We start from the raw sequence: 21603 nt of genomic DNA on the forward strand, positions 1-21603 counted from the left end.
AGGGAGTGTTATTATCCCCACTTTACAGGTGGAGAAAAATGAGGCCCAAAGAGCAAATGGCCCAGAAGCACCCGTCTGGGTCAGTGCTCCCACAGCACCTGCTTCTCAGCTCCGCAGAGCTCGGACAGCCATGGAAGAGGCACTGGGAGAGTGAGGACAGCTGCCAGGACAGGTATTTCCTATGGGCCACCAGGGATGAGAGCCCTGTGGTTAAAAATTACCCATTGGGCTTGTAGAGAGCACAGCAGGGTGTCTGCATACACAGAGGGGCAATTACAATATCATTACCATGCTCCTACCCAAATAGGCCATGTTGGGAGGAAAGGGAAAGGAGGAAACGATGCCACCACAAGGCAGGGATGTTGCCATGCCTGGAGTATGCGGGGGCAGTTCTCCTGTTCTCCTTTTCCATGAGGAATGCCCCTATATTTTCTGTTTCTCCTAAACAAAGCCCTCAAGCCTCCTCCTTAGCCACCCTTGTGCCTCTGAGAACACCAGAAAAGCCGTGGGGAGTTATCTCCCCCCAGAGCATCTTTTAATTTCCCTATTTGTCTTTCTAATGCTCAGCCTCATCAACGGATCCATCTATTCCCCACATGCTCCTGCTTTTCATGGAAGGACTATTTTTACCCCTTCCTTCCTATGCCTCCTTCTCCTTTTTAATCATTTTGGAGGCTCTTTATCCACAGTTTCCTTTCCTTTCTTTCCTCTTTCCCTTTCATTTTTAAAACCCGTGGTTCTCCGATTCAAAATCATTACTGTTTTTAACTTGGCTCGAGCCTCTTTAATTAAGTTACTTTCCATTATTTTTTATCTAGTCCATTTGTCTACATCCCCCGCACCCTCCCTCATTCTTCCTTTCCTCCCCAAGGCAGGCTGGGTATGAAATCTTACATTTCCATTTGGCTAACAATCACTTTGAATTTTTAAATGCTATTAAATTGGATCACACCGGTCACTGGACTGGAGTTGTCAAGCTGTGATATTTACTCGCGCCAGTCAAAGGGAAATGAAATTGCAGTGGTGTGGAGGATGGGGTGTGGGGGGGGAGAGGGGGGAACACAGATTTATTCTGCCCGTGGTACTTGCAAACAGGCACAATCCCTTTGGATTTTTGAGCGAGTTCAAAGGAAACTCTTACGCTCAACCATGAATGTACTGTAATGTCTTTAATAAATCAATTACTTGTTGGCAGGGAAGTGTCACTGCATCTCCAATCCTTGTAATCACCTCAGCCTTGCTGTGTTTTAAGTGCTGAAAAATCACCGAGATAGACGGGGAGCCAGAAGAAGCACCGGCGTAGGGCAAACCAGAGAAAGCCCTTCTGCTTCATCTTGCCAGAGAAAGATGCAGAAAGCAAATCACATCATGCAAAACTCCTCCTGCCCAGCAACCCTCAGCACCAGAATAAGGAAATCTCAGTGACAGAGGGACCCTGACAGCACTGCATGGCACTCACCCTTCCCCAGATAGCTCCTGGGACCGAAAGGGTTTGGGAGGGATGACCACAACCAGTTCCCTGGGAACCCAAGGGATAAAGCCCATGTGATGGGAGTGGCCCCCTGCTCCCACCTGCCTGGGGTTGAGCATCGCTCTCGCTGGCAATTGGCAAAGCATCGTTTTCCCACCATCCCAAATACAACCTTTTTCTGCACATCAATTAGGGGCCTGAGTTTCCTGCCCCCACCTTCAGGAGGGTGCTGGCATTTCAATTTTGCTAACAGAGGCCTTTTCCACTCAGAAATTCGCTAAAAAGAAAGCGAGCAGGATTTGATTGCAAAGCAGTCCTGGCCAAATCCAGCCCCTCCGCCTCCTCCTCCTCTCTGCTGACAATATCCTCCCCTCCACAACAACAATCATCTGAGCACAAACAGACAACGAAGCTTTTCAGAAAGTAATGAACTCCGGTCGGAGCCAAGGCAGGAAGGGTTTAATGTTCAGCTCGGAAAGCTTGGTGAGGCCATCAATTATATAGCCCTGCTGCTGAAGGAGCAGGGGGAAAAAAAGGAAAAAAGAAATATTTCAGACAGACTTGGCCAAAAAGAAAAGATAGGGAAGGAAAACACTGTGAGAGAGATTTAATTCCATGAGCAGAGAGAAGTGTTTGCAAAAGAGGAGGTGGATCAAAGGCTGAAGCTCTCGGGCTGGCTGTGAGGAGGAGGGATTACAAGGAGGGCAAATCATGGAGAAGACACCTCTGTTGACCCCTCATCTCAAGGCTGGTCCAGGGAAGGACAGCCCCAGGGTACAAACCTAGGAGCCCATTCCCTGCGAGGGCTTGGGGATAGCAAGGCTTAGGCAGCGAGGGAGGTGGATTGAGAACTGTTCAGCTCATCTCAGGTAGGAAAGCAAGCCAGGCTGGGGTCTGCAACCTTCGCTGCCTTGTCCCAGTCTTACGCTAGAAGCTACTAGAGTAAAGAAACAGAGACCTGAAGTTTTCTGGGCATCTCTACTGCTGGCTGGAACTCAGACATGAAAAACGAGACTGGGGGTTGACCTAGAGCAACAAGACCTCCCTGTCCTCTCACCTGCACCCAGAATAGCTGCACCCATTCATTCCATAGGGCTCTTCTAGGTCCATCCCTGGACTAATGAGCAAAGCCGCTTTGTTTCCACAGGACAGGGCATTGCTATCCCGCATTACCAGTTCCGCAGAGAGCCAGTCAGACACAGAAAACCCAAACCAGAAACCTTTCCAGACCATATTTCCACACCTTTTCTGAAGGCCCTTGCCTTTTCATTCTCTGCTGCCCACTTTTCCTCCTCTTTCTCCTCCACTGCAGTACCAATGCAGGCAAGAAAAGCAGGGCAAAAAAATTACCACGATTCTCCTGATCCTTCAGTGCAGTTCCCCCTCTCCCCGCTTCAACCTCTCCCTCAAAACCCAAGAACGAACAGTGTAAGAAACACCACATTTCCCCCTTTTCTCCCTTTCATTCTCTGTGGGCTCGGTCGCCCTCTCCAGCCCATCCTCAAGCTCACGGATGTTTGCTGCAGGTTTTCTAGCACTCAGTGCCCGCCATGGGAGGTGGCAAGGCCGGGACGGCTCTTCAGCAGCTGTTCCCTTGGCCTCTCCTTTATCTCCAGCATTGTGTTCACATCTGCTTCCCCCTCTGCCTCTTTCCCTGCCGCTGGGAGCCTGGTTTTAAATCACTGCTCAGCTCGCCAGCTGCCAGGCACGGGATTCATGCCGCCCAGCATGCCCCGTTTGGATGGGTATCCAAAAGCCATTTGCAAACCTCCCTCTGCTTTTTTCTTTCTCTCTTCCCCCCTCCCTGCCTTTTTTTTTTTTTATCCTCCTGGACCTGCCAGCGCTGCCACACTGCTTTCCCCTCCTCCCTCTTGGCCACGGAGTTATCTTGGCTCTGGAAATATGTTCAGACACCTGGTTGCTGGCAGCGTGGGGCTTTGGCAGCGGCTGGCTGCGTGCAGCTCTCCGATAGGGAAGGGGAGGTGAGTGGAGCCCAGCAGCCGGTGTGGGTCAGCACGACCCACCTTGGCTATCGGGGATGTGCCGGTGGCCGTGTGCACCGCTCCTGCCTGGCCGGCAGCTTCTTCCAGCCCTGCGCTGGCAGCAATCCCACCATCCGCATCCCTCTGGCTTTTGCCTGGAATTCTGGCCAAGGCCAACTTCTGGTTTCGCTGGGGATTTGTACGGCAGAAAAGCACAGCTTTGTACAGCATCGCCCAGGAGCTGCGCTCGAAGAGATGCGTTTAGGACAAGACATCAGCACCTGCGGCTTCCTGCCCCGGCGGAGCACACTGCTCCTGAGCGTGGCAATTCTGGCAGAGCGAGGCAACAAAAACCCTAGGGAGCAAGCAGAGCGTGTGGAGTGATGCCACTCTGTCCTCTCCAGACTAAATTCCCCTTTCAGATCACAGGCTCTCCATGCTATCAAAAAACACCAAACCCAAAAAAGGAGGCTACATCCTTCCCCCAGCCAGTAGCACACAAACTTCCCTGGAAAACTTGGCTGATGCCTCCCCAACCTCCATTCACCTGTGGTCTTTGCAGGCCAGGATCCCTGGGGATGCCACCTTCACTGGCAAAAGCTGTGCATCAAACAGACCAATCTCTCTCTCAGGAAGAGCTCCCTGTCTCCGAGTGTCTGACTCCCTGAGGCTCTGCAACAGGCTTTTTTGCTCCTGGACTCACCTCGAGGGGACTGACCGGGAAAAAATCAGCTCTAAAGGCCAAAAAGAAGAGCCAGATTAAAGTATCAACTCTGAATTTATGCTTGGGACTTAAGGTTTAATAATGCAACAGAAAATCAATATTTAATAAAGCAAATGATGGAGAAAAACACTGAATGGGAGATGAGCCGCTGCTCGTGTTTTCAAACATGTAACTCCCGGAGGAGCCGGTTTGGCAGGATGGATGCAGTACCAGATTGCCACGAAGAGCTGGCACGCAGGATGCCCCAGGTCCCACTGATTCCAGCTCCGGTGTCAAGGGGGCTCACGGGTCTTTTATTAAAGGACAAACAAGGAATTACTGCGGTGGTCAGAGTCCAAATACCCATGGAGAGAGATCAAATGCTGATGCACATGGAGAGCTGAGCAGCTGCCTCGCTGAACAGGCCCAGATTTGTGCTAGGGCTGGAGGCTGGGCTTGCAAAACACAGGCAGGCAGCAGTGCACCCAAATTCAGGCTTCTAATGCACTGAGAAGAGATGTCACAGGATGGAGATCTCCTCAGAAGCTGGGAGGAAGCACAGGGGCTGAAAGCAGAGGATTAATCCCTGCCTGCCAGGCAACAGAAGTGGTGGTATAGGTAGTTCAGGGCTGCAAAAGAGCAACCAGGCATCAAACCCACGATGTCACGGCAAGCGCGCATCCCTGTGCCCGGGCAGGAGGACAAGGGATGCGATGCGGCAGGGATGCGGTCGCGATGCCAGGCACCACAGACCGGCAGCTCAGACTCCCTCCCCTGGAAGCTGGAGGAAACTGCAGCGAGACCGTGCGTGTGGCACCGAGATGTCCCCTGCACCCCAGCAGCCAAAGCTCTGCCATCGCCAGGTGCCTCGCAGCGTTTGTGGGGTCTGAGGTGAGCAGCATGAAACCAGGTGCAATGGGTGAGCCTGAGGAACGGCTGCTCCAAAACGTTCAGTTCCACAGGCAGCTCCCTGTCCTGCTAGCCCACTGCCTGCACTAAGCCCTTCTAGCCACAATTGGAGCCATGGGAAGGGGGTGTGTGTGGAATTTTCCCCTGTGGCCACCCAGGTGGCAACGGGTGCTGCCTGGGGCGCACGGCTCGGGATGCACAAAGACACCCTGTCCTACCTCACAGCGTTTGGGGACACCAGAGAAGTCCTCAAAACAAAGGAGACCCTCCCCTGCACAGGTATTGCTGCCCAGCAGGTAGGTATCTCAGCCAGTATGTCTCCAGGGGAGCAAAGAGAGCTCCAGTGCCCTTGGATGAAGCCCCCCCCCCCCCATCTCGCACGCAGCGTGCGTCGGGTTGCAGCACAGCAATAATTTGTAGCTTGTGCCGGGATCCTTCACGATGAAAGATGACATATAAATATAAAACGTTATCGCTCCATAACAGCCACATGCTATAAAACGCCGGGCAGAAGGATCTGGAACTAGATGGAGGCAATGCTTTAAATCCTTCCCTGCAGAGTTACGGCTGCTAAAACAACAGACCCACTCCAAAGAGCTCCGGTAACGGAGGGAGAAGAAGAAAGGAGCCGATAAAAACACCACAATTGTAGAATCAGGCAAATGAGGTGACTCTATACTGGCGTGACCTTCCTGTACTGACAGCGCAGGGGTAGCTGTAGTACCGGTGCACCAGAGACGTCTCCTCCCATTCATCCCCTGCCGCGACTTTCGGCGGATGCTCCGTGTTACTATAGTAACAATAAAGCGCTGGTACCAATATTACACTACAATGAGTTGACTCTGCTCCCGCGATTACGATAACAATGCTGTTACTGTAGTAACATTACATTGTTGAGGTCTCACTGTTCTACCCTTAATTTTATTGTCATAAGATTAAATTGCAATAATGTTATTGAGCCGCCATTAGCGTTACCATGGCAACAATAACATTAAGGTAGCGATATCGCATTACAGCGGTCCAACCGTTCCACCACAAATATTTTAATGTAGTAAAACAAAAGAGATTACTGCAGTAGCATTAAACTGCAGTGACCTCATTAAACCACCGCTGGCTTTATCATGCCGAACAACTGTACTTTGGAAACCATATGGGCATCAGGGAGATGCCCGCTCTGCATCGCAGAGGTACGGGTGTTGCCATGCCCTCCCACCTTGTCTGGTAAAATCCTTGGTGACCTGCTGTGCAGGGGGTGAGCACGAGACCTGCAGGTGACCCGAGTCCTCCCCCAGCCCCCTCAGAGAGCTGTGGGTGCAGCGTGCCACCAGCCTCCCGGTTTCACCTGCTCGGATACACTGAGCTTGCCTTGTCGCCACGAAAGCACACGCAGTGGAAATGCTATGGGGAACCCCTGCACCAGACTGGGCTACAGCATCAGCAGTTCACAGGGGGAGAAAAACAGAGGAATCAGCCACAGCCTCAGTGTAGGCAAAGAAGAAAAACACAGAGGGAATGAAAACAGCCTGCCTGTCCTATGAATCACCGGCTCTTCCTTCCCCTTGCTCCCATCCTCCTGCCAAATATTTCTCCTTGGGAACATGATGCATCCTCCCATGGGTCTGGGGGTGCCAGGCAAGCAGGGAGAGCACCTTCCCTTCCCCACTCCTTCTCCATTACTGACTTGCTCTCCTTCTAACGAGCAGGTCACGTGTCCGACGGGATGCAGCTTGCCTGGTTCCCCCAGCAGCAGAGTGGGCATGTAACTGGGGCAGCCCAAAGCTGCAGTGAGGCCAGATGGGTGAGCCGTGAGCAAACGTTTCCAGCACGGACTCTGGAGTCTCTGCTTTCCCCACCCCTCCTGCCCCATGATATAATTGCTAATTAATAATAACGTTTAGCTCTCAGATAGCGCCTTCCATCTTCAAAGACCTCTGTCGACATTAATGAATTAATCCTCATCAACCCCCCTGTGAAGTAGGTGACAATTATTATCTCTGCCTCACAGATGTTAAATTGATTTGCAAAGAGGTCAAGTGACTTGGGGGAGGCTGGAGAGAACTTGCCCAGCGACACAACGGGTATGTGGTCACACCACGAGGGACCACGGGCAGGCTGATGGGCCCCCGTGGAGACGTGAGGGCTGGAAAGGGAGGCTGGAAGGAGATGGAGAGATCCAGGAGTAGTGATGGATGCAGAAGCAGTAGACAGGAGGGATGCTCCTAAGGGCCACAGCAAAACGGGGCTGCAAAGCTGACAACTAGGAGAGCGTACGAGAACGCGTGGGAGACCTTCAGTCCTCGACAGCAGCCCTGATACAAAAGGAAAAGACGCTTTGATGGACGGACGGTGATTAGCAGCAGAAGAGAGACGGGGAAGGAACGCATCAGTCAAAGGAGCTGAGAGCGCAGGCGAAGCGAGGGAGGATTTCGATTTCATGCCGCTGGTTTCCTCCCTTTCCGCTGGTTTGGGGAGCCTCTCCCAGCTCTCGGCACGCCTTCTAGAAGGCATTATCTTAACCTGCTTTTGCTTCTAGAAGGGAAAGCTGCTTTCGCAGGGCAAAGGTGTGGACACACCAGAAAAACCCATGCCAGGCGCAGCTCCCATGGTTTCTGCTGGGAAACATCCTATCCAGCATGAAGCTCCAGCCCATGGGCCAGCGCAGCCTCCCTGGCACTAAGTTACCAAACAGCCCTGGGCAAATCCCTCTGACCCTCCTAAGCCCCCCGCCAAGCGCCGGTGGCTTTGGCAGTGATGGGGACAGGCTCAGCCCCACCACACGAATCAGTGGCCAGGGAAGCTCTGAGCATCTCCAGGAATAAAAATAAAAGCAATGCACCCCATCTACTCTGCTGTCCCCACAAACCACCTTGAGGCCCTGGCACGAGGGCAACGACGAGTGTGGGGACTGATCCTTCCTCCCAGCTCCTCGCCGGGGCGAGCGTTTCCCACGCAGCGCAGCGCACGGCCGGAAAGCGGCTGCAGGAGGAGTGATCCTTCTTCTCCCCCGAGGGAAAGGGGCTTATGGCATCAAAGAAAAAAATTAATTGGGCAGAGTTCGGTGCTTGAAACAAAACCGTCCCGGGCGCCGCTGCAGCCCCACCGGTGGCTTTATCTCACTGGCACACACCTTGGCAGCGATGCTCCCGGGGCGGCCCCGGCGTGGGGAGAGGTGCCACCGGCGCGCCACGTCTGCCCCCCCTGTCACCCAGGTGGCCCCATGCCACCTGCGCCCCAACTCCAGCGAGCAGGTAATTAACTCCTGAACAAAGGCAGGGATTTGCAGATTAACCCGGGCCCCGGGAAGGAGTGGGAAAACTCATTTACACCAAACAAAAGGGGAGGGGCGATTAGTTGCTCCAGTGGCAACAGAAAGAGCCAGATAGGGCCAGGGAAAGTGATAAAGCAGCGAGGAAGCCTAATATCCCCCAGTTGCTGCTTTCTTTTCTTTCCCCCCTTCTTTCTTTCTTTCTAAGCACTAAAATTCCACCATTTTCTATCATGCAAATTTGTGTGCCTAAGTGAGATTAAACTCCAGCAGGCTCGGTGCCTCCTTCCCCAAGTCCATTTCCGCGCAGAGATAAGGCCAACTTTCCTTAATGCATCTTACAAGGCAGTGGGAGTGTTTTGCAGGCGTGCATTGGAGACGGCTTATTATCAATACAAATAAGAGCTTTCCAGACACCCTCCTCCTCCTTCGTCTCTCTTTTTTAAACCCAGGAACCCAAAGAAGAACAGCTTAAATAGCTGAAGTGTCCTGCTGGGAGCGGGGAGAAGGGGGAGGCTGTGCCTGAGATGCTGCTGCAGGGGCAAGAAACTGAGGAAAGCAGCGTGGGATACAGGAGAGGAAGAGAAAGCATCGCTCCTCAGAGGTCAACGGGGCCCATGTCCTCTTTTTCTCTGGGTTCCCACCTCTCTCCAAGTTCAGACCTTGCTGACTGCAAGTGGGATTTCCCTGGATTTTGTGTCTTTGGGATTTTTACCCAGAAACACATCTCTCTTCCCTAGGGTCCAAAGTGAAGTCCTCCAAACATGGCAAGTGCTGCTTCCCCACACTTCATTTTGTCTTAGGGCAATTCCTCCTAAGAAGGGCTGAGCTAGCAGGACAGGCAGGGACCACCTTCCAGGCAGACGACAGCAACCACTCCCTGGAGCTGTTCATTTTAGGACCAGCAGCTTTTCCCTGGGGAGATGCAGGAGCTCTTCAAGAACCTCCTTGAACCTTTTGCAGCTTTGCTGCTGGCTCACATCGGCGTGGCATTACCAATGGCTGAGCCTGACCCCATTTAAAGCACTCCCTGAAATAGCAGGTCTGAACTTTGAAGCATTCAATGCCAAGGGTCTGTTGTCTCGGTTTTCCAGGCTCATTTGTCCCACATTAGCACAGAGGCAGCAGGAAAGGAGACGTGCACCGACCTGCTATTCCTGGATCGGTAGCAATCACCTTTTGCCTTTTGTAGCAGGATTTCAAGACTGACAAGTGTTTCTGAAAGCCTGACCGAGAAGGAAAGGTGGGAGAATCTGGGCTTGCATCCTTTCAGAAAGAAGGTGGCTAAGGGGCAACACGATAACAACCTTCCCAAAAGCTAAAGGTTGTTACAAAGAGGACATTGATCAATTGTTCCTCAGGCCCGCTGGGAATAGGCTGAGGAAAAACTCCACTTCATTTGCAACAAAGGAGGTTTAAGTTAGATATTAGCTATACATTTTCTAATTATAAAGGTAGCGAAGCAGTAGAATAGATTGTCTAGGGAGACTGAAGAACCTGCTTTGTTAAAGATTTTCAAGAATAGCTTTCACACGTGTTTGCCAGCAAAGTCTCTGCCTTGTTGCAGGGGGATGTGCTAAATTAGCTCTTGAGGTGCCTTCTACCCAACTTATTTTGGGATCTCAGCCATCAATACAGTCAACCTAGAAATAAATGTGCAGCGCCTCCCTGGCTGCAGCGTGGACATCCTTGGTTCCTGGTGGTGGCCAGCTGATCCTCTCCTGCTGCCTTGGGGCACCACCCCTGACCCTCATACCGTAAAGGAAGCTCCTTCTCCCAGCCCCATCCCTCTTCTGGTTTCTGCTTGTCATCCCCACAGCACCTCTTCCAGCTCCCTCACTCCCTCCATCCACAGCTATTTCCCAGCGATAGCCCCTACACTCTGAGAGGAGGAAGGATGCACGGCGTGAGCCGAGGGCACCCAGACCCTGGCCAATATGTACCCATCACACCAGCCTGGAGAAGCATCAGGCTGCTGAAATCCTGTCTGGAAGGGGAAACACTTGCTCCTTGCCACTTGCCATCAGGTCCCTTTGGAGAGCAGAGCCTGCCCCGGGGCATGATTTAATTACATCCTGAGAGTCTGGAGAGCTCCTGCCTCCAGAGCTGTGCCCCCAGGCCCTCTCATGGTGCAGCGAGGGGAAGGCAGGATCTGCTTCCAAACAACCCACACACCTCCCTTTTTCTGTCCACACCTGGACTAACCCTGCTCTAATCGGGACACTCCCTTTCCCACCTCCTCTCCACTGCTTCTCCTTTCCTTTTGGGCTGTGGGAAGGGGCAAGAGGTACCACAACAACATGCTGAACTTGGCGCATCCCTGAAATCTGGTGCTCGGACACCCTGTTTTCCCAGGAGTGAGAGGGAAGCACCTTTTCCTGCAAGCTGAATGCCTTTCAGGCCAGGATTATATCAGATTGCCCATTTATTAGGCCTATTTTCCAAGGCAGGAAAGTTAATTTTGGCACCCTAGCCGTATTTTATTGGGGTGATTAAGGCAGGCTTCCCTTTAATTGGACACCACATTCACTCCAGCACTTCACACTCTTGCCACCTTCCACCCTAGAAAGGTCTGGGTGAGCCAAGGAATAGCTCTGGAAATTAAGGGGTCCATTCCCAAGAGGCAGTATTTCTGTCAGCAGTGGTGAGGATGCTCAGCACATTACAGGACTGAGCCCATCACTGAACCCTCCAGCACTTAACTGCACCACTGCAAGGAGCTAAGATATGACCTGTTCCTCCAGTACTGAAAACATCTCTTCCTAATGATACAGCAGGGCATGGGAGGGATGGACCTGGATGCCTGGTGATACAGGAAATTTAGGTCAGGAAACGGGAATCAGAAGAGAACAGATAGAAATTGTCCTGCATCACCCCAGTGCCAGATAGCGACTTCAGAACTTGTGGGTGATCGACTTAGGCTTAAGAAACTCAGGCAGGTAATAACAGATTGCAAGATAAACAGCAAGGACCCGGGCTGGCAATGCATCCGCTTTCTCTTTGCGGTTAATGGAGATGGAGAAAGTCTGGCTCTGGTTTGCTCAGAGGGGAAAGAGAAAACGGAAAGGGTGGGGGTGAGGGCGGAAATAAACGTCCCCCCTCCCCCCTTCCTATTCATTAGGCTGTCAATAATGCTCAGGCCTGGCATATCGACGTCGGATTAGCTCAACCTGACTCTGTACAAGACCAATGCCTTTTTAACCCAGCTTGTTTCCAAATCAATACACCCATCAGCATTCGAAAATTAGCCCGAGACGAGATTCCAATACTAAAGCTGGTATGTCATGCTAAGAGGGCTCCTGGCCAAATCACAGAAGAAGAAGAGGGAAAAAGGGTTGCTAGCAAGGGATTAGAAATTTTCCATTAATCTTCCCCAAGGCTGTTTCCCTGAGAGTGCACAGGGCCCCGGCCATAGCACCAGGCAGGCTGCCCCTTGCTCAGCACAGGTCCTGGAGCACAAATATGGGAGCTATCATGCATGGACATCCATCTGCTCGAGCATCATGTGCAGCCACACTTGTCCAGCCCCTCCCAAGGGCCTGGGTGTGCTTGCACACTTGCTAAGGCGTGCATGTACACACCCCCATGGACCATGCAGCCTCGGTGAGGCATGAGAATGCGCCAGCAAACGCACACTTAGCCACTGCCAGTACTCTGCCACCCCTTGCTGGCCTTCCTCCTCCTCCTCCTCCTCCTCACAGAAGTACAGAGTTTCCACACACAAACACATATTGTTGCTAGGCACACACACACCCCCGCAGAGTACACAAATCTGCCAGCTCTCTCTTTTTTTTTCCCCCCCAACACAGGTTTTACTTCGGGCATTGCCTCCAGCGTGGAAAACAAAAAAACACCCCATCAAAATACAGCAACAACAACAAACAGCAATGTGGGTTTGCCAGTGACTGCTTCAGGAGGCAGAGCTGCCTGTATCAGAGCCCCATGATGACTCCAGGAACGTTGGATAAATGCGATCGCAAACACCTGGGTGCTGCCCAGCTTCACCAGGACTCTCCGGGCTTGTTGATAAGCCTCTACGTTTGTACTGTGTTGTCTTACATGCAGTAGGCTCAATGTAGGAGCAATGGGAGGAGAAGACACCAGGGCAAAAGGGATGAACAGAAATCAAAGCACCGAGCCCAACCCCTGTACAAATTCCCTTCCTCTTACCTTGCACGATGAGATGGACACGTGATGTCTTGGGGTGATTGTCTGTCTGCACGGAGCAGGTGTAGGGGCCCTCATCGTACACGTCCACATCTTGGATCTGGATGCTGTACTGGGTTTTGGTGTTGGCCAGAAGCACCACCCGAGGGTCCAAGCACCACTTGTCATTGCCGGCATAGAGGATGCTGCTGCGGTTCAGCCAGGCCACTCGGGTCACTCGGTTATCCACGGAGCACCTGGGGAGACACAGTGAGGTGACCCATCAGCACACTGCTCATGGGCAACTTTGACCTCCCCGATCCTCCTGGCACTACATTCAGCTCTGCAGTGTTTTCAGTGTCCAATGTCAGCACTCTACCTGCAGCGCTCAGGGCACTGATATATCCATCTCAAATGGTGGCTCTAGAGATATTCCCAAAAGCTTCACAATGATTTCTGATCCAGGGAGGTTACAGCCACCCAGCAGCCATCACCAAAGGACCTTTCACCCCCCCTGTTCCCACTGGCTCCTTTGCAGACTCAGAGGCAACCAGTTTTAAGCCAAAACCTCCCCCCTCCCCTGAGCCCAAACCTGACTTTCAGGGGGCAAGGGGTAGGGCTGGGTGCAGGTTGGTATCTCCTGCCCAAACCCATCACTTGTCATTCTTTCTGCAGACCTTCATATCCCTGCAGCCAGGCAAAGAAATGCAAAGCGGAGGCGGGAAAGCGGCTCGCTCTGCTTCACAAAGGAGCGAGGAAAATTTATCTCAGGAGAAAGCCAGCTCTGACACACCTCTAAAGAGAATCCTTGAGCTTTCTACCATTTGTCCCTTCTGTCAGCTCTTCTTTCCCTTCCCATCATCTGCATCGCTGCATCTCCTCCGCTTACCCCAGCTTAGCATTTCAGCTGCCGAGTGGTGTTTTGGAGGTACAAACCTATTTCCACCCTCATTAACAACCGGATGCTCCCCTCCCCAGAAGACAACACAGCACAAATCCAGGTATCCACCTGCCCTGTAACCCTCTGTCCCCAGGTCCTCAAGCAAGGGCATCGTCCCACCCTGAGCCAGTTGAAACCCCGTTTCTCTCCAAGCAAGTTTGGGACTACGGAGCTGTTATGACTTATCTGGGCTTTGCTGGGTGCTGGAGATGGAGGATAATGTCCCTACATGAAACCACTCAGCCTCAGACCCACTGTTCATATTCTCCCCAATCTACTTCACTACTTGTGCAGCAGCTGGGGTGCAAATTAACTTTGGAGGCACCCCAAAACAAGGAGCATGGCAGCAGATCACCCCACCAGCCTCACCACGCAGCGTTCAGAGGTGAGGGAGGATGGGTGCCTGTGAAGTGACCCATCCAAGGCGAGATGGACAGTCCACACCCAGGACTCCCCTGCTGATTTGCTAGGCAAGTACCCAAGTTACTGCACCATCCTCCCTTTCTGGTGTGAAAAACATCCGATAAATTAAACAATTTTACTGCTGTTCCATAAGGATATTACGATAATAATAAATTAAATGTGAGCAGATTTTTTATTGTCTGCATTAAAAAAAGCAATAGATTCAGCCTGGGCTGAACACCAAGAACTCTGCTCTTGCTCTCAGCTGCATTACAACTTGAGCAAAACCTGAAAGTCGGGTGGCTCAAGTTGAATAAAACTTGGGATTTCTTCCCAGGGGATGGTTTTAGTGTATTATACTCTGGACCTTGTAGCTTAGACCTCCCGGGCTTGAATAAAATGCAGGTAGAGATGTGGTGCTGGGCTCTGGCCTGCCCATGGCGATGCTCTGTGACAGGGGCTCCTGCAGTTGCAGCAGGCACCACAGGGGTGTCCACCCGCCCTGCCAAAGCCGTACTGCAGAGAAGGACAGGGTGATGAGAAGCCAGACACGGCTTGAATTTCTTGGACCAGTCCCTTCTGCACAGATTATCCCAGAGAACCTGTAAGCAGGCTGAACTAAAAATATGAATTTCCTCTCTCCTCCTCCACACCATCTTTTATTTTTTTTTTTTTTTGGTGAAATGCATCAGCTTGGAGATCCCTGGATAATAATGGAGCCAGACAGTGTGTAATCCAAGCATTCCCTCTATCATATGGGCATTTAAGTGCTTTTGAAAAGCATCGGGGCTCAGGTAACGCATGAGGCAACAGTGAAATAAGTGCTTTCGCCCTTCACAGCACCCGGTCACAATCTCTTCTTATCACCCAGACACGCTTCTCTGTCCCTGGGATCGGCAAGCTTAAACTTGTTATTTTATTTCCTTCCCTGCCTCTTAAAGCTCCCAAGCCTATATATATATATATTTATAATAAAGAGCAGAAACAGCTCCTGGGAAAGACGCACTTTGACCTCTGGATACAGCATGCTATTTAGAGGAGGGCAGGTTGTGCTCCTACCCAAGCTCCTTCCAACCACTGTGCCAACCCCACTTCCTCCTTGCACGAGCACCGGTCGGGGTCCCCATGGCTGAGGCTCGCCGCAGCGACCTGATGCTCTTCCAGCCCCTCCATCTGCTCCCCTTCCCCTCCTCCAGCAGGTCCTCTCTCCTCAAACCCGGCGCAGGGATGGGAAGTCCTCCTCTCCTGCACGCAAGCAGCAGAGCGGAAAGCTTTTGGCTTCGGTCAGGAAGCCGGGCTCCAAGCACAGGTGTAGAGCAAAGGCACCACTGAGCCCACAGCCTCCTCCCCCTTCCCACCCCGCTCCTGGCAAGGTGCAAAACCCAGAGATGCTTCTTCCACCTTGCTGGAGGCTCTCGCCTTCCCTCTCACCCCGTGATGTGCCAGGGAAGGAGGGGGGAGAGAGAGGTCCCCGGGGTGCCAGAAAACAGCGCGCTCGCCTCCAAAAAGAAGATGTAAAAATAATTAAGAACAGATGAGGTAATTTTCTCTCTCAAGATCCTTAATTCTTCTTATTGCACTCCTGCTCAGAAGGCAAGGCCTTCTCCTCCAGGAAGATGAAAAACTGCCGACTGTCGGCACGAGGAGGAGATGCTGCTGCTCCCTCTCCTCTGCTGTTTCTTTCCCTCTAAACCCAGAGCCCCAGACCCCAGAGTTTTTCCTTCAAGAGGCAGACACGCTGCTAGCACATCACTGCTGCATCATCCTGGGGGTAGGTAGTGATGGTTTGCAGAGAGACTTAGCTCCTGACACTGCACCAGGCCCTCTGCTCCCTGCTGCCACTGAGGGCATCTCAAAAGGACCATGAGTGATGGAGTTGGGGCATTTTAAGGCAGTTGCATGCACCAACGAAAGGCAAGAGCCACATGCACACATCACCCATGCTCATCCCAACCTGTCCGCTCACATCCTGGTCCTGTACTCCCCAGGCCACAATGCACAGTGGGCACAAAGAGGATACAGCCTGGTCCTGCCCTTTCCAGACCCATAATAGCATCTCTGCAGACAAAGTGGCCCTTGCTGGAGGCGAGCCAGCTGCTTTGCAGACACAGACCTGCTCCCAAAGAGCCCAACGGCCACACTGCAGCCTCTATGACCATGTTTATCAGGAATAAATAAGCAACAGGGTGCCAAAGCTGAACGCCCTGACCACTGATCCTGCCTTCACCTCATGCAGCCCCCTGGTACCCTGCATCTTTGGTGCAGACACAGATGGCACAGCCAGCAATGACATGCCCTCCTGAATTTCTCTCTCTGCTTTCACGAGTTTGCACACAGAAAATGACTGGTGAGGAGGTGGCTGGGCAGTGGGGGGAAGGAGGTTTTTAATTACTGAAGTGTAGTAATTGGCACGCAACACTTTTTTTGTTGCCTCTTATACAGATCGCTGGTGTTCCAGAGGGCTGGGCTGGAGAGCACAGATTGTCTCAACCCAGCAGGACACACAAGAAATGAATAATGTTAATTAGAACTGAAAAGAGCTCAGCGAAATTACCAACCTGATTGCTGCCTTCATTGTGATTATCAGGGTACAAACTCCATCGTGAGGAAGCAGGGACCAGGCTGATCCAGGCTCACCCCAGCAAACTTGGTGGCCCAACCTGGGGCAGGGACCAAGCTGACCCCTGCACTAGACAACCTCCCAGACTCACTTCTCCTTCCACTGTCACCTAACTTTCTCTGTGTGCCCACCCTAGGGAACCCCCTTCCCAAATCCAGGCCACCTGACAGTTTCACACGTGTTGTGCCACAGCACTGACCCACCTCAAAGCATCCCTAGATGTCTTTCCTTTTTCTCCTCAGCCTAACTCAGCAGTCCCCAGACCCCTCTGGGTTTTGAAGCAACCCCTTCCACACCAGCAGTGTTTTATCTCTGCTACAGGCCAGACCAAACTGGAAAACTTTGGAGGAACTAGCTTGGGGTTTAGTTTAAAACCAGGTGCAGAAGTCTCCCATTACAGCTGAGCAAGGAGACAAGCTGCATGGTCCCCGTGTCCCTTCCAGCCTCTACACCATCCGCTGTGCTATAAATGATCAACTAAACTAGACCGCTGCCGGAGGCAGGAGCTTCTCATCTCAGATTTATTTCTGTGATTATCACATTTTATTGTTATTTATTAGGATTAATTAAAGGCCGGGCTGTGAACAACTCAATCGTGTTCAACCACAGCCCTGCCACTCTCATAGACTTTCCTATGATGCTTACACTCCAGTGACAACAGAAGCTTGGCCATCAGTTCCTAAGCAAAGGGGAAGCCAGGGTCAGATTGTCCCAAGCCCCTTGGGACACGTGCTGCTTACAGCCCTGCAAAGCTGGGACATGCACAAACCACAGACAGGCTGAGGTGTGCTTACCACAGAGAAGGTGCTCTGGAAGCTTCTTTTACTAAGAAATAGTAAACCCAAACCCTCGTTGCCACAACCCAACCTGGCTTCCCCTCTCCTTATTCTTTGCTGTGTCGGGCTAAGTCATGCACTGGCAGTTTCTACCAACTCCAGCCCTTCTTGAGCAGGATTTCCAGCATCTGCTCGCCTTCCGTGCGCTCAGACACAGTCACTGCAGCCCCGTATGCTCACACACTCACAGGCAGGCAATGCCACCCTGCACACCAAGCACAAAGCCAGCAGAGAAAGCTGGGGCAGATGTACTGAATTTTTGTTACAGTGCATGTTGAGAGCCCATCAACACAAGCTAAGTGGTGTGTGCACCTCCAGCAACAACGCTGTCTGCTGACCCCTCTTGCAGGCTGCAAGCAGGGCAGCAGCAGGGTCACTGGTCTCAGTCTGTCAAGCTTGGATAACCAGGCTTGATGTGCAAAGCCACGGAGGTAACAGGCTCTGCTTGGGGCTAAGCTGGGGATATCCACAGTGGCAGATGGACTATGGGATTAAAATGGTCCATGGGCTTGGGCCTAGGCTGCTGAAAGCCCTGACTGCTCATCCAGGCGGCTCTAACGGGGGCTTAAGGCTCATCCCCACTGGGGTCTGCATCCCTTCAGCTCACCCTGACGTGACACCACCGAAGACGCAGCCTTAGCACTTCTCTGCAGCACAGCACGGCTGTCAGGACCAAGAAGCCAGTTCCCCACACAGGGAGCCTGACACCTGCCAGGCAGGAGCTGACCCAGTGATTAACTCAGCAGCAGGGTCCAGCAGGAAACGGGGGGACCCCGCTGAGGCTGGTGTCTACCTCTAGCGTGTACCCCCTCCAACCCACGCAGTAACTAGAGCATCTCCAAAGGCTGCAGGGTGAAGCAGATCAGCTGCCACCCCGGTGCCTCTTCAAAATCACGCTGAGCTGGTCAAAAGCAGCCCTCAGATGTGGAAAATATAAACCTTTTGTGCTTCCCCCTCTCTTCCCTGCCCAGACAGTTTCATTTCAGTTGTAGCAGAGGAAGTCAGGGGCTCTGGACTGGGAGGTCCTGCCTTTCCCCCCACCAGCTCACACTGCAACCAGCAGCAAGTTCCATGCAAGTCCCTGCCCTTCACTTCTGCCCTCTGCAAGGCTTTAAAGAGACCTGGCACCTCCTTGCCAGGGAGGGTGCGTTAATGCGTGTTTGTAAAGTACCTGATCTCCTCAATTGAAAGTTTATACATGCAAATGATGCACACTAATTACATTAATAATAATATACTGGGCTCAAAAAGATCCGCCTTGGTTCATTGCCCGGGATTTGCAGAGCTGCAAACAACTCCCAGCGTGCTGCCTTAGACGAGCTTATTGGCAAACGCCAAGGAAACAGGAGGAAACCAGACCGGGGAGGAAGGAAGGGAGGCAAAAGGAGCTGGAGCTCCCACTTGGCAGCCTGCTGAGTGAGCACAAGGCAGGCTACGGAGCAGCCACGAGTCACGCCAGCACCTCTGCGTGCATCCAACACCCCGGAGACGCCGGCACTGAGGACTGGTGCAAAGCAGGCAGGGCGCGATGCAGCAGGCAGGGATGGCTTGTCTGGAAAAGTCTTTATCTCTCTGCAATGCAGCAGCGCACTAGCAGCACCTTTCCAAGTCCCCTGCTCCCGTGCTCAGCTCATCCAGCCTTTCTATTTATCCTCCCATTGTCTCTGCTAACAACAGGGCTCTGCACGTCTATAGCATCTTCCATCTCAGCATCTCGGAGCGTGCTGCAAAACATCAATGAGGGCAGTTGCTCTTGAGACCCTGTGCCAAGGAAACCTGTCTCTAACCTGGGCTCTCACCCCTGTGGCTGACCCCACAGGGCCACGCTGGAGCTGGCCCATCTGCTTGGGCACCCTCCAAAAGTGCTGACGGCCCTGGGGAACAGGGGTGACGCCAGCACCAAACCTCCTGTAGGCAGCTGTGCGGGGACATGGGCGGTTTACTAATGAAATGCCACCCCGCCAGGGAGCTCCTGCAAAGCCAGGATCCTGTGCTGAGCTAGAGGGACATCTTGCTCCTCCTGATTTTCTCCTTTTTTGCATTCCTGCAGCCCAAGGAATTGCTGGGGGGAGGTGGGGGAGTGGGTGTGGTGGGCCCTGCAGGAATGCAAAAGGGTAAACAGCCCTGGGCAGAAGTCACCCCCCCTTCCCTAGCAGCCTACTTCCAGGGTTGCCTGCAACAGGGTCTGTTCTTCTGCAGGGAGGGGACCACCCCAGACCAGGTGCAGAGTCTAGCAGCTGCCTGCATGACATCAAAAGGCTTGGAAAGAAGGTGTGGGGAATGCTGCACAAAGAAAATACCTCCATCACCATCCCATCATCTCCCCCCAAGTGTTACCAAGCAGTTTAAACCCCATAAAATAAGGTCTCCTCAATCTGAGAAGGTGTAGAGAAATCATCTCTTCTCTCTGCCCTCCAAAAACCTGCACAGGTCTCCCCTTTCTATGCACTGTTCAATGAAAAACACTCGTTTGCCAACTACATGCCCCCGGGGTTGAGCCACTCGAGACACCCCAACTCCCCACCCTTCTCAACAACCCCCCTGGCAGCTCCCGCTCTCCTCCTCCAGCCCAGCGGGGAAGTTCCTCCAGGCTGCACTCCCAGCAGTCAGTGCCAATCCCCAGCGCTGAACTCACTCAATTACGAGCTGTGCCCCCTGAATAAATCCCAGTTCTGCTTTGAGCAATTGACACTAATGGCCCGGGAATAAAGCGATGCCATCCACCCCAACGGTCTGCAAAGGAGCGCGTTTAACTGCGCACACAGGCAAGGGACTGCTGAGCTTAACTGCACTGAAAATGTATTCGAAAGGAAGCGATGCACTTAACTTATTACAAGTGGGAAATTATCACTAAAGTGGCTTTTCCTTAGAAGTTGAGGCACAAAACAGGAATGGTGAGGGGTGAGTGCTCTCTGCCAGGACTGCGGAGAGGAGCGAGCAGGCGCTGGCTGCTTGAGGATGCTCTGGGGCAGGAGGCAGTGGGACAGGGGGAGCAGGGGTGAGTGGGACTGAGAAGGGCCACAATCAGAGGGCTGAAGGGCATTTGTGGGGACAACATGGGGGAAATCCACCCAGAGAAAAGCACAAGACTGAGTATCAGGCTGTCACAGCACTGGCAGAGCTCTCCAGTAGCCCTGGACACCATGCTGCAGAGGTGAGACGGGGAGATGGGGGAGCCTTCACTCATACTGGCTGCAGCTGACTGACCAGCTTTACCTGTAGCAAATTTATCCTGCCACACACCATCTGTACATTTGCAGTTCGAGAGTCATCACAAGTTATCACACCACCTTCCTACACCAGTTCTCCCTCGCGCTCCTAATTGCGATCTCACCACAACACCCAAGCTTATACTGCTTCCACTGGCAGATGGGCAGAGATATATAGAAAAAGGACAATGAGCAAACCCTTCAGATGAAGGGAGAGAGCTGGTCCTGGCAACACACGACTATGTGGGATGAACAGGGCATCCCAAGCCACTAGGAATGGATCCCCAAGCCCCACAATGCTGCTCTGGGTCCCAGGGTGGTGGGGAGAGGCCCTTGCCCTTTGGCAGAAGAAGCTGCTGCCCCACCCAAGGTCACATGAGATTGAGACAAGAAAATAACCTGTGCCTCTTGCTCTGACATCTATCTCCTCAGGGAAACCCTAGCAAGAACCTACACAATTTCTTACAGACACTCAAAACCTACCACATCACTAAATCTTCCCTGTGTGGTGGTTCAGCCCCAACCAGCAGCTGAGCACCACACACCACTTGCTGACTCCCAGAGGGGAAACAGAAGGAGCCTCCATGGGTTGGGATAAGGACAGTTTACTGACAAAAGCACTGTGGAAGCAGAACAGTAACACCCCGAATTACACTCACACCCAGTGATAACACAGAGTACCTTACTGACCCAGCAATTACAGAGTGCTGCCCAACAATGCAAGGACCAACCTGACACCAGCCACGCTCAGTCTGCTCTGGAGGAAACCAGGAGAACCCCTCCCCAATCAGCCCCTTTTATGGGGAGTGATGTCAGGTGGTGAGGAAAACAGCCAGGGCTAACTCAGCTCACCTGGGCTGGCTGCTTGGGGAGGTGAGCTCCAGAAGCAGGACACCTGTTACGTTGTTGTCTCAAAAGTGGGGTTGTTACCCGACGTGCAGTATGGCAACCTGAGCTTGTCTGCCACGTGAACCAAGTGCAAGCGCCTTGTCTCATGATCTCCTGTCACAGCAGGATGGGGACATGTCCTTGAGAGAGAAGGTGCTAGAGGAGACACTGGTGCCACATAGAAAAGAGAGAACCAAGCAGAGGGAGAGGATGGACAGCAGGGGCATCAAGG

The 21603-nt window shown here is 52.6% G+C and overlaps 1 protein-coding gene across 2 annotated transcripts in view; it reads right to left on the bottom strand.

Moving 5' to 3' along the window:
* The window catches only part of LOC311200695 (protein CEPU-1), a gene marked incomplete at its 5' end in the record, with an annotated part of 131015 nt that overhangs the window by 35733 nt on the left and 73679 nt on the right, over nt 1-21603 (bottom strand). For both annotated transcript variants that reach the window (XM_084274979.1, XM_084274978.1), the window contains one exon: nt 12501-12733. In XM_084274979.1, coding sequence (XP_084131105.1) covers nt 12501-12733 — 233 coding nt within the window. The remainder of the gene's footprint in view (nt 1-12500; nt 12734-21603) is intronic.

Source organism: Gallinula chloropus, assembly GCF_964237585.1.
Source record: "Gallinula chloropus genome assembly, chromosome: 24".
In the NCBI taxonomy this organism is placed as follows: Eukaryota; Metazoa; Chordata; class Aves; order Gruiformes; family Rallidae; genus Gallinula; species Gallinula chloropus.